Here is a 13560-nt window from a genome sequence, read left to right on the forward strand (position 1 = left end):
CACCCGTCAAATATTACTTAGCTTTGTCTTAACTATTAATAAATATTTTTTATTTATTAATTTAAATATCTTTTGTTTATATTTCTATCTGTGATGCTAGTCATTAATATAAAATATCATCGCGAAAAAGGGTTAGAAATGTGAAATTCCTAGGTGATGCACTTTCTTTGAACACCAGTGTATTTTGTGAGTTACGGCTAGCAATCAAGGGCGTACTGGCCTCAGGCGGATATACGGCGATTGCCGCAGTGGCCAATATCGTTTGCAGCATGCCGCCGCGGAGGCAAAAAAAAAACGGACCCTGAGATTGTTAGGAGTCACCTGGACACATCTATACAGTCAGTCCGTCCCTAATGTGTGTAGGGTAATTTTCAACCAAAGCGTGAAAGGCCGAGCGCTCTTGGCAAAAGATGAAGGATCATAAGCTGCTGCAGTAGAAAATACCCGCGTGACAATAATATATATATATATATATATATATATATATATATAAATACACACATCCCTCCCCATTTTTCTCATACACCAACTAAAGTTTGGCTAAAATGTAGTATCCGGTACTCCTCGTGATACGCTACGTGACGAACAGAAGGTTGTGCGAAGGACATGAACTGAGAAAAATAGTTGTAATTAGAATTAAAAAAAAAAAAAAAACACTTATAAGAGGGATCGTGTTTTTAATCGCCTTTCATTTTTGTTTAATGAAAAAAAGTTAGATTTTTACGCGACCTCGGGGATTCAAGCAAAAAATCGGTGGTTGGCCACAGCCGGGTGATACCGGATACTAAAGTTTTACCCTAAAGCCAGCCACTGCTCTGGACAAATGTGATAAATTATATACCGTCAAATTATGGAAAATTTCCTTCTCTAGCTGAGGCTGCACCTACTTACTCTTCACACGCTTGAGAAACGCTGATCCTCTGAATGTTCGCTTCTTGTCTGAGCTGCAATACTTGTTTCTTCATTGCCTGAACTTGAGCCATACCTCTTATTCGAGATGCGGCGTTTACGATAACAAATATAATTCAAACAAAAACCTGGAAATCAAACTATGCAACCAAAATCATCAAAAGTCAAAAGCATCCAAGAAGAACGATTCACCAGAATTTATTCACCAGATGGCGCAAGCAATGAATTATTCTCCGATTTGCCACCAAGTAATAAGGCAGTGCTTTATATGATTTAGAAAATGTTAGAATCACAGAGTACCAAGATACTACTTTGTGGTTAGAATAGGAGATATTATTATGTATTTGTAAGGAACCGAGAATATGTGTAGTGTTGCTGTAGTGTCAGTTAAAGATGCACAAAGTTTTAGGTAACAGGAGCAGTTTCTTAATTATTAATATAAATATTTACTTTCTACATTAAGCCAATTTATTTTTAAAGTTAAATTTCCGTTTGTGCTTTGCAACGATCAGTGGAGTTTCGGCCAGTACTACAATTAACGATACTGTTCATTATTTGTGCAGTGTACTGGCACGATGTGATTACAGAGTACAGTACTTATTATTATTTATTATTAGCCATATGGTGCAAGGAGCCCGAGGCTTATGCTGCACCAGCCAAAAAAAAAAATTTCTGAACTACCTCGAGAGAGACAGAGAGCAAGCAAGAAATAAAAGGGAATCACCAAGGAAGAGAAGAATGATGATATCCAGCCCAGGACCCTGGGTGTGCCAGGGTCCAGGTTGCGAAGAAATTCGCAATGTTTCGGGAGCATTTTCTAAAGTTTTGCAATTGCGTTGGACAATATATCGATTCGCTGATTTTTAGTATGAAATTTTCATGATTGTTATTTCAATACAAAAAAAAAAAGAAAAAGAAAAAAGAACGCTAAGAACGGAAGAAGAATAGCGAAATATAACATAAGTAAAGGTTTCTTGTGGTAACGTCGAATGCCGCCGTTTTCCCTTTCCATGGTTCGAATCCCCCGTTTTCACCCTCAGGTATCCCCCCCCCTTTTTTTCTCGTTTCAATTCGTTTCTTTGGTAAAATATGGAAATTTACTTGTTTTCACATAAATAAAATTATTTAATAAGTAATAAATTTTAATATTTTTATAAGTCATGGCCAAACATCCATAAGGTAGCTTAGGAGGAGGTTAAGGTGCCAGTTGCAATTAACGTTAATAAATACAGATTTTTATATACAGTACACACTACTAGGTTCAGGTGGATAATTATAGCAGTTCTCAGTACAATTCTGTGAGTACAATGAGGCTAGTGCACTTGTCTCACTGTATTGAAACCTTTTATCACCCACCTGAACCCAGTAGTGTTTACATAAAATTCTATATTTATTAATGTTTATTGCAACTGGCTGTCATCTTAATATCCTAGGCTGCATTTCAGGCAATGTCTGGCCATTATATTTTAAAATATTACTTATTTATTTGACCATAACTTCATCAATTTACAACTGTCATTTTGACTAATCTCAACTGTTGTTTTAGGTTTTGATGTGATGAATGAACTGAACTGCTTTTAACTTTTGTTCTAATTTTTATTTAATTCTTTTCCTTTAATTTATTTATTGTTTTATGACTGGCATCCTATGTGAACACTGCATCATTTACGGCTAACCAGAGCCACTAATACATTTTTTTTTTTTTTTATATTTCACAGAAATACAAAATCTGGAATGAATGAAAAATTTGGAAGTTCTCTGTGACTAAATTTTGACTTTTTTTTTTTTTTTTTTTTGTTAGTTATTTTCTTTAACAAGAGGAATTTAGCATTCTTTCATTTAGATCACTATTTGAGTTAGCATTACAATAACAAAAAAAAAAAAAAAAAATTGCACTACATAATTTAAATTCTTTTTATTTATGAATTTTCTCATTCATAAATAATCTCATTCATATCTTTCATATGAAATAAAATCATTTCATATGAAAGATATTTGAATTACATGTAGTCCAATGCAAATTGAATACCTTCACATGAAATGTCCTGTAATATATATAAAAAGGGCATGCTGATTTAATTCATAAAATTAAAAGCAAGACTGAAGACTTATATGCTCAGTACAAGAAACAAAAATAAATAAATTAATAATAAAAATAATAACCTCATAGAGACCCAGTAGAATCCAGACAGGCCTATCAGTTGTATCCCAATGATATACAAGATTATGACAAGCTGCATAACCAAGAAGATATCAAGCCACTTGGAGAGCCAGAACATAATAGCTGAACGTAGTGTGTAGTGTTAATTGTATAGTGCCAAAGACCCTAGCAGCATTAGGTCTCCCAGAAAACATATACAAGGAACTCCAGAAAGTTGCAATCCTGAATACCTTTTTTTTTTTTTTTTTTTTTTTTTTTATGAGAACCCCAAACACGAGAGGTATTAGAACCTATAGTACTTAGTACCGTGCTTGGGTTGGAGGTTGGAAGACGAAAGAAGATATTTGTTGACATTGGACTTGAACTTCTGTAGACTGTAATTTTCAGGAAATACGTATGAAGGAAGGTTGTTCCAGAAAACGGCAGTTGAATGAATAAATGAGGAAGATGAAAAGTTGGTTCTGTGGGTTTGAAGTTGGACAGTAAATGGATGTTGGCTGGTGATGGCACGTGTTCGGACTGTTTTGAAAGAGAGAGCGGGAATTATAGAAGCCAATTCAGAAGAACAGTGCCCATGGAAGTATCTGTAGAAGAGACATGCAGCAGAAACAGTACGTCTATGAGAAAGCGAGTGGAGAGACTCTGTTAGAGATGAATCATTAATTAACCTAACTGCCCTCTTCTGAATGGAATCAAGAAGCCTGAGAGAGGTTTTGGGGGCCCCCACCCCAGATGTGGGAACAATATTCCATGGCAGGACGGATTTGCGATTTATACAGAGTGAGCAGCTGTTTGGAAGAAAAGTAACGCCGAGAGCGAAAGAGAAAACCAAGTTTTTTAGATGCAGAGGAAGCAATATTTGTAATGTGCTTGTGCCAAGAGAGATTAGAAGTCAGGGTAATCCCCAAAAGAGATATATCATTTTGCCTAGAAATCGGAGTGTCACTAAAGATAAGCATAGGAGCAGAAGAATCCTTTTTGCGAGATATAAGACAAGACTGAGTTTTAGAAGGGTTGAAATCAACTAAGTTGTCTTTGCCCCACTGGAGAATTACCTGAAGATCGGCATTTAAGGAATTGGCAGCAGATTTTCTAGAGCTTGAAGCTGATTGAGCAGGACAAGGTTTCTCAAAATGTGAAGTTGAATGCAATGTGCTATCATCGGCAAAACTATGGATAGGATTTCCAGTCAATGGAAGAAGGTCATTGATATACAAGAGGAAAAGAGTGGGGGAAAGAACTGAACCTTGGGGGACACCGGCATTAGTGGAGAAGTTAGAAGACAGAGAGCCATCTACCATCACCCTCAGTGAGCGATCAGAGAGAAAACTGGATAACCAATTACCAAAAACCTTTGGCAAACCATAAGATGGAAGCTTGTTTAGAAGACCTTTATGCCAAACACGATCAAAAGCCTTTGAGATGTCAAGAGCAACTACTTGTGTTTCACCGAACCTTTCCATTGAATTAGTCCATAAATGGGTAACATAAGCCAGAATATCACCAGTGGATCGACACTGACGGAATCCATACTGGCGATCGTTGATCAGACGGAAGGTCTCCAGGTAGTTTAAGAGTTGGCGGTTAATTGATTTCTCCATTACTTTAGAAAGAGTAGAAGTAATTGCAATGGGACGATAATTGGATGGGAGGGATTTGTCACCCTTTTTAGGAACTGGCTGGATATGAGCAAATTTCCAAGCAGAAGGAAAAAACACCTTTGGAATACGAAAGTGAAAAAAGGCGGCAAAGAATAGGAGTAAGTTCAGGAGCACAGGTTTTTGAGAACAAGTGGAGAAATACCATCAGGACCTGGAGCTTTCTTAGCATCAAGATTCATCAAAATCCTTCTGATATCCTTTTGACGGAAGACCACAGGAGGCATTGAATGGAGCGTGTTAGGAATGGTGGGAGGTGTTTTACCAAGATCATTAATACATGAGCTGGAAGAAAAATGGGATGCTAGCAGGTCAGCTTTATCCTTGGCTGAAGTGACAACAGAACCATCTGGTTTGGACAGAGGTGGAGCAGAGATGGGCAAAAGTTGCGGCCAATAGCTTTGGCAAGAGACCAGAATGCTCGGCTACCATTAGGGCAAGAAGCAAGTTTTCTACTCTTAGCCTGTTCAAACTCTAGTTTGGACTGATTAATAACTGCTTTACAATTGTTGCGAGCTTTGGTGTAGGCAGAAAATGAAACTGAAGAATTAGAAACAAGCCAATTACGATATGCAACATTCTTCTCTTGGACAGCCTTAGCACATTTATTGAAAACCAAGGTTTAGATAAAGGACGAGATTTTAAAGTGGAGTGTGGGATAAAGGATTCCATTCCTGCAAGAATAATTTCACTGACACGATCTGAGCAAACGTTGACATCAGAAGTTTTGAAACAGTAATCAGACCAAGGAAAGAAGAAAAGAAGTCTCGCAGGTCATCCCATTTTGCATTCTTGTAATGCCAAACAATACGAGGTTGGGAATAGCCATGAGATAAAGGTTCCATTGGAGAAGAGACAATCACCAAGTTGTGATCTGAAGTGCCTAAAGGACCTCTCACTTCGACCTTGTACTTAGAAGGGTTGTTTGTGAGAAAAAAGATCAAGCGTATTTGCTGTATGATTAGGATTGTCCGGTATTCTTGTAGGTAAATGAACAATCTGTGCTAGGTCATTAGTAATTGCAAAAGCCTCAGCATCTCGACCTGCTGGGTCGGTGTGACTAGAAAATGGAAGCCAGCTGGAGTTGTGAACGTTAAAATCACCAAGGAAAATTACCTCACTGTTGGGAAAGTTGGACTGGAGAAAGTCAAGTTGCAAAGAGAGGAAGTCAAAGAGCTCAAGTGATTAGTGGAGTTGGGGGAACGGTAGAGACAACAGATGAATTTGACACAATGAGGTAGAGAGATTTTAAGCCAGAGAAGATCAAAGAGAGGAGATTCCAAATTGCCAAGTCTCTGACAGGGAATATCAGAACGGACATATGCACAAGTACCACCTTTGAGGCGAAAGGAATCATACAGCAAATAATTTGGACATCTGAGATGAGAAGTAGTTGAATCAACTGATAACTGAGATTCAGTCAGAAAAAGTACATGGGGTTTGGAAGACTGCAAGTGGAAATGGACATCGTTGAGATTCGAATTGAGACCACGTATATTTGTGAAATGAATTAGGAAGTCCTTGGGAGGTTAGATCTTTTCGCAGATAAGCTTGCTCTATTATTTTGACAATTCATGGTGTATTCAATAGTAAGAAAAAGTGGGCGGGACATGCTGTATGAAGTAATGAAATTTTTGGATATGGCGTACATGTGGTAAGAATATACCCAGATCCTTGACATAACGTGGCCTCGACAATGCTCCCCGCATACACACTACTCGGACTCCCTCCAGTCACTATCTGGCAGAGTAGAGGTAGCAAGATTATACACTAGCTGATCCGGAAGCCTCCTATAGAGTTACCAATAGGTTTGGTCCGGTGTACTATCTAGCGGCCGGCCTGCGAACACCGTTTTAGAGCTGTACCCTCGAAATGTAAGGAATATTGGATCTCGCCACGACATTCATCATAACCTCAAAAATCATCAATCATACTGCATGATGGAAGAGATAGGAAGGGTTGGCCGGAACTTAGCTCTAGAGACCTAAACATGGGTTACACCACTTCAAGCCTCCAATAAGCAAAGTGGTGGTATTTCACCGGTTGATGAGAGTCATCTACCACCTAGTACTGCCTGGTAACATAGAGGGGCGGCGTTCCTCCATGTGGTGTGGGCGCCACACCTCGACCCCTGCTTACGTTGGTTCACACCTGGGTGGTCACCCACCATGTACTTGTGCATGGAGGTTATACCCAGGATTACTAACAGTCCCACCATCATGAAGGTGCAAGCAGAGGATTTGGCTGTCATAGACCGACCGGACTTCGCCGAAATTGGGTCCACTTGACTTAAGTGTCACCCGAATATCAGTTCCATCAGCGTTTTAGACTCCCAGGTAGCAAGAACAGCTTATCTGGCATATCTGAGAGAATGTCTGTGACAACCTCAAGGACCATACCTGCAGCATAATCAGAATACCTGCAGCATAATCAGAGTTCCGGGATCTACAGTACACGACACATAACAACAACCCTGTGCATTTGATAGTAATACCTGTCCGTGGGGTGGATCTACCCAATCAGTAAAAATGTAAGAACAACAATACTACTGATAATAAAGCACTACGTCCCAGTCTGTAATCCTATCATTGATTTTATAATCTGTAGAGATGACATCACATATTTTGTGAAGTATTGCACTTGGGTGGGATAAAAGGTTTAGAAATCACTTAGATGATGACACTGTGGGAATGTTGCATTATATAGTCTCAGCCTGAAGAGCAATATGACATAACAGCCTAGCAGCAATAAGTATGCAGAGAACAGATACATACAAATACACTAAGTTAGATGAATGGTTCAGACTTCACTTGATTGATATGACACTGTGATAATGTTGCATTATATGGCTCCTGAGCCACAAGAGTAATGTGACCCTTCATGACAGCAATAGGGCTCCCAGAGAACACATACATACATATACACTGAGTTGAATAAAAGATTCAGACTTCACTTGATTGATAATGACACTGTAGTAATGTTGCATTATATAGTTGTTGTTATTTGGTTTTTTTAGAAGCATTAGCAACTAAGGCCATATTGCTCTGGGGAATATGTGGTGGTCATTCCCTGACCTTTCTGCATCCTCTGTATTTGGTGGTCACTGGCTCGAACCCCGGTCTAATCAAGAAGCATGTGCTACGCACTGCTGCTCCTGCCCACCTGGCTACGGAGGCACCACATTATATAGTTACTTAGCCACAAGAGCAATGTGACCCAACCTAACAGCAATAGGGCTCCTAGAGAACACACAAACATATACACTGAGTTGGATAAAAAGTTCAGACTTCACTTGATTGTTAATGACACTGTGGGAACATTGTTTTATATAGCTTCTCAGACACAAGAGCAATGTGACCCTACATAACAGCCTAGCAGCAATATGTTCACAGAGAACACATATATACACTGAGTTGGATAAATGGTTCAGGCTTCACTTGGTGGATGATGACACTTGTTGGAACACTGTATTATACAGCTCCTTAGCCACAAGAGCAATGTGACCCTAGATAAACAGTAATAGGTCTTTTCTGGGTTTGCTACTTAGTTCAGATTTCACTTGATTGACAATGACACTGTGGTAATCTTGCATTATACAGTTACTTAGCCACAAGAGCAATGTGATCCTACATGACAGCAATAGAGCTCCCAGCAAACACATGCACTGGATATTGATGACATTGTGATAAAAGGTTCAGACTTCACTTGGTTGATGATGACACTATGGGAATGTTGCATTATATAGCTCAATAGCCACAGGAACAATGTGTTGCAGATACCAAAAATGTTTAGTTTTTCAATGAGTTGTTCACGAGGTACTTTATAAAATTGCTTAATGATGTCAGCAGTGTCTAATTTAAGATGGCTCTAGAGAGTTTTGGATGTACATTGCCAGAAGGGTATCAAATTAGCGATTGCTGACTTTCCATGACCAAGCCATGTGATTTTGATGTATGTAAGGCTTGAAAAAATTGAAAAGTTGTTTATGCACTACTGTGTCAAATAGTTTAGAAAGGCTTTTTTTTGTTGGGGAATGGTCTGAAGTCTTATACAGCACACTTGTCACCTTTTTTGAATACCAGAAGTATGTTAACCTGATTTAAATGCTTTGGGTAAATGCCCAGTCTCAGAGATAAGTTGCAAATATGAAGCATGACAGAATTAAGAGTAGTGACAGATTTTTTCCAAAATACGGTTGGTGAGTCATCTGGGTCTTTTGTATTGTAATTTTTCATATTCTTCAATACTGAGTTTTGGTCATCCTCTTCGATCAACAGATCTCAACCAGGAAATGAAACCAAAAGCTCCGTATGAATAGTCTCAATCCTTGACAAATGTTTGGCAAATACATCAGCAGTGTGGAATTCATCAGGCAATAGAATTCAAACCAAGTTACGGAGCTATATGTTATTTATCATTAAGGTATATGTAGTTCAGAATGGTCAGTTAATCCAGTATTGATCAGTTAATATTGCTTTTGATACAAGTGATCTCTAAAAAAGAAAAATCATGAGTTTTCCCCTCTATTTTTCACAGCACATGCTTAACATTTTCCAGTTACATGTGTTTAACATATTTCAATAGTTTTTAAAGGGAGTTTCATGCTTGACTGGACAGGCAAGCCAAATTCATATTTTTCACTTTTTGTTTTTCCATAATTTTCAAGATAGACTGAATAAGTACTTTTTGCACAGGTGTTTGGTACTCCTGGTTCCCAAACCACTCTAAGTCAATAAAACTTGTTTTAGCATAAAGGTTTTGTAGAACTTTTTCCTTATAGAATACCAAATAGACTTCAGAAAAGCAAAATATTTGATACACTTCTCATTGTATTCAACAATTCCTTTGATGGCCATTTTCATCCATACTCTCTCTCACATTAACATCTTTAATACAACAATAATTTGTCCAATATCAAGATATTTTGGGCCTAATAATAAATCTTTACATGTTTCACAATTATTGCTCTTTAAAATATTTCTAGCTAAGTAACCTGAGACATATGCCAATACATTTTCATCATAAATATCCATATCCTCACAGTACCTGGACAATTACCCCAGGGGCTCACATCTGGTGAGTATGGGCTTGGCACACCCAGGGACTTGAGCTGGATATCATCATTCTTCTCTTTCTTGGTGATTTTCTCTCTCTCTCTCTCTCTCTCTCTCTCTCTCTCTCTCTCTCTCTCTCTCTCTCTCTCAGTGTAATTCAGAAAATTTTTTTTTTGGCTGGTGCAGCATAAGCCTCAAGCTTCCATGTACCATATGACTAATAATAATAATTATAACTCTTTCACTTTGTCAGTGAGACTCTGGCCGACTTGATTTGATTTCAGAAACAGTCAAGATGCTATAACATATTTTGTGAAGTTTTTTATGGAATTTTTATTTTTAATAGTTTATGAAATAATTTAATTATTTCATAAACTATTACTTTGATTAATATCAATACACTATTCATATAAATTAATGTAATAAGTTCTTAAGTAGCTATTCAACATTTCATTAAACATTTCCAGGTTCTATCAATTCTGATAAATTGCCAATCGGCACAATCGAACTTCAGATTTATTGCACACAAAACACTTATTTCTGTACATGATGTCAGTAGATAATTATAATAATAGTTTTAAAAAAAAGCACAAATAATTATAATAGTAAAATAAAAGCTATGAAAAACAAAATTGCTACATTCAATGAACACTAGAACTCAAAAGAAAGTAGCAACCACATGTTATTAATTAGCTATTTCATTAAACATTTCTATGGATTCCAATAAAATACCTTAAATGTTCTTTCAGAAATCAATACAATCACAGTCCACATTTATTGCACACAAAACGCACGACAGCAGATAATTATAATAATAGAAAAACAAATACACAAATAATTATAACAATAGTAAAAAAAAGCTACGTAAAACAAAATTTCTATGTTCAGCGAACACTAGAACTCGAAATACAGAAGAAACCATGTGGTAGCAACTTTATTAGTATTGGGCATGCACGTTATTACTCAGTGAGTTTTGATGGCTACAGATCACTGCATTAGTTTCATGTCCTGAAACTGAGGGTGCTGGGAGTAATTGAGCAAGTGTCCACTCTGTATCTTACTTCGGCGCCTCTGTAGCCAGGTGGGCAGGAGCGGCAGTATGTAGCACACGCTTCTTGATCAGACCGGGGTTCGAGCCCTTGACCACCAAATATGGAGGATGCAGAAAGGTCAGGGAATGACCACCGCATATCTCTGGAGCAATATGGCCTTAGTTGCTAATGCTCCAAAACACCAAATAACAAAAACATATCTTACTTCTCTGTGGTTCAGAAGATATGTTTGCATAGGGGCAAACTGGCCCAAACCGCTAGGTGGTGATCGCCACAGGGAAAAATAACAGTACTATGAGTCTGCTACAAAAACGAAGAATGATGGGCGAAAATTGTTGAGAACCGTCCAGATCAAATACAGCCAATCCATCCCTGTGTTTGTGCTCAGTGACTAACAAGCCAGTGAAAAGAAGGGCCAGTGCTTCGAGGTGCACAGAGCACGTAGATAATGCATTTTATTTTAATATTTTCTGAGGTCATGATAACAAAGGATATTTACAGAATGTTAGGCATATCGCAATATGATATCCAACTAGTAGGGTTTCTATATTTTCAGATATTTCCAAAATCTGAACGGAATTATGGGATACTTTCCGGAACTGACATCATATCTCATTAGATATGTCACAAATAAATAGAGTCAGTTCTGTTCTATAAACCGGTACGTGTGTTCCTAAAAATCTTCACATTATGATATTTTACCCATTAAAAACAACAGTGCTTATGGGAAAAATAGGGATAGGGGCACAGCACTTAAAAAAAATGTTTAGTCTGGTAAGAAAAAACACTAAAAAAGCTAGAAACCCAATAAAATTGCTAACTAAGGTTTAATTATCTTAAATTTCTAATAAATAAATATTACAGTAAATATAACACTGTACCTTGACAAGATATGTTTTGCTTGATTGATATTTCTTCACTGACATTTTCTTTTTTTTATGTATTGTAAAATTTAAAACAGTAAAAAAGATGAGCAATCAATAACAGCGAATATGGGACGCACAAATTGCATAAGTGAGACAAGTTTATGAAGCTGAAAAAATAGGAATGAAGAGAAGCTTCTGAAAATTTGTTTTTTATAAGATTGAAGATTTCATGGAAGGGGAAACACATTTCACCATAATAACATAAAAATCCACACAATTCCAGCTATCAGTATTATTGCAAATGCAGTAAGATAGTCTACTACCTGTTTATAATTAGATTGCACTAACCGAAAAGCCCAATAAACCAGGAACTGCAAATTGTTTTTATTGTATTTCTGATCGAACAGAACAATGTGAGCTCCTGGAAACATGAGTTGGCCTACACTATCACCTGTTACCTTGTGAATACAGTGAATGACAAGTGTGTCTCCAACCAGTATAACTACAATAAATGGAAATATAGCTCTCGCACATTAGACATTTTTTAAGCTTTGTAAACTTGTATTTTTTTGCTGTGCAGGTTGCTAATCAGTTTGGTGCCTGGTTTTTGTTCACCTGGTGTTACTCACAGATGAAATCGTGCATTAGCCAATGCGAAAATCACATCATACCGCATTGTTCCTTAATACAGTATATCAGTCGCATTGGAGCTAATGTTTTTGCGAAAATGCGTGTTATAGCAGAACTGACCGTATTATCTTGTGATGTCACTGTGTGAAACTCCTCACCCCAAAGAGGGAAAAAAGTCTGATTTTGTTCAAATTTATAAATATTATTTATGTTTGGTATACATATTATCATCAACAAAAGTAACCAATATTCAAGCAAAAACAAAAAAACAATTGCAGCAAAAAAAAAAAAAATTAATGCACTTGAATCCTATTGCTTCAAATGCATTATAACAATTACAGCATGTTAACAGTCAAGTTGTTTCCTTTGTTTTAATACATGTTCTTCATCAACCGGTGTATTGGAAAACAAATAAAAAAATTTTGGTAACTGCCAATTTATTTAAAGAATGGTTTTGTGCCAGCTGTGGAAAAGTATTTAAAGGTTAAAAATCTAGATTTAAAAGTTTTATTTCTATTGGATAACTCTCCAGGCCATCCAAACATTGAAGTAATGTTCATACCACCTAATACAACTTCTTTAATTCAGCCATTAGATCAAGGCATTATATCAACCTTTAAAACTCATTACATCAGAAAATCATTACAATGGATTTTGGAAAAAAATTATTCTGAATCCGTTGAAATTGATGGAGGCATAGAAAAATTTTTGAGTCGTGGACCATATCAGAATCGTAGCTTCATCGCTCAAAGAAGTAAAACCATCAACGTTAAATGCATGTTGGAAAAATGTATGCCCAGAATCAGTTCGTTCAGGAAACGTGGTCAAACTGGCAGTAAATGGAATCGGTGCAATAGTAGAACTTGCTAAGTCTTTGGGGGGGGGGGGGGGTTTGATGATATGACTATTGAAGACGTTCAAGAATTACTGGTAAAAAAAGAGGCTCGCTAAGCGGATTTGGTGGGAATGGCATTCAGAGGTAAACAAAATCAATTCAGAGAATGATAACACAAATGAAAATTCTGAAGTTCCAAATTTTACACTAAAAAGCATACAGGAAGGCATAAACTAGCCGAGCAATTAGAATCTTATTTTTTGAATGCAGATCCTTCGACTGAAAGGAGCACAAAGTTCAAAAGGGAGCTTCAAAAATACTTAGCTTCATACCGTACAATTTACAAAGATCTATCAAGCAAAAGCAGATTGCCGATTTTTTAAAGAGAGTGGAAG

General features: G+C 37.1%; 2 protein-coding genes across 3 annotated transcripts in view; one reads left to right on the plus strand and one right to left on the minus strand.

The window, feature by feature from the left end:
• The window catches only part of LOC150079016 (guanine nucleotide-binding protein G(I)/G(S)/G(O) subunit gamma-7-like), a 29623-nt gene extending 28534 nt beyond the window's left edge, over positions 1–1089 (minus strand). For both annotated transcript variants that reach the window (XM_090382853.1, XM_090382854.1), the window contains exon 1: positions 892–1089. In XM_090382853.1, the coding sequence (XP_090238979.1) occupies positions 892–983 (92 nt within the window). In that variant the 5' untranslated portion in view covers positions 984–1089. The remainder of the gene's footprint in view (positions 1–891) is intronic.
• Positions 1090–1202: 113 nt separating this feature from the next.
• LOC150079017 (tRNA wybutosine-synthesizing protein 2 homolog) overlaps positions 1203–13560 on the plus strand; it is a 53187-nt gene continuing 40829 nt past the window's right edge. The window contains exon 1 of the mRNA XM_090382778.1: positions 1203–1318. Within this exon, the coding sequence (XP_090238904.1) occupies positions 1272–1318 (47 nt within the window). The 5' untranslated portion in view covers positions 1203–1271. The remainder of the gene's footprint in view (positions 1319–13560) is intronic.

The sequence above is a fragment of the Mastigoproctus giganteus genome, chromosome 10 (genome assembly GCF_048544385.1).
Source record: "Mastigoproctus giganteus isolate SK-2022 chromosome 10, ASM4854438v1, whole genome shotgun sequence".
Classification (NCBI taxonomy): domain Eukaryota; kingdom Metazoa; phylum Arthropoda; class Arachnida; order Uropygi; family Thelyphonidae; genus Mastigoproctus; species Mastigoproctus giganteus.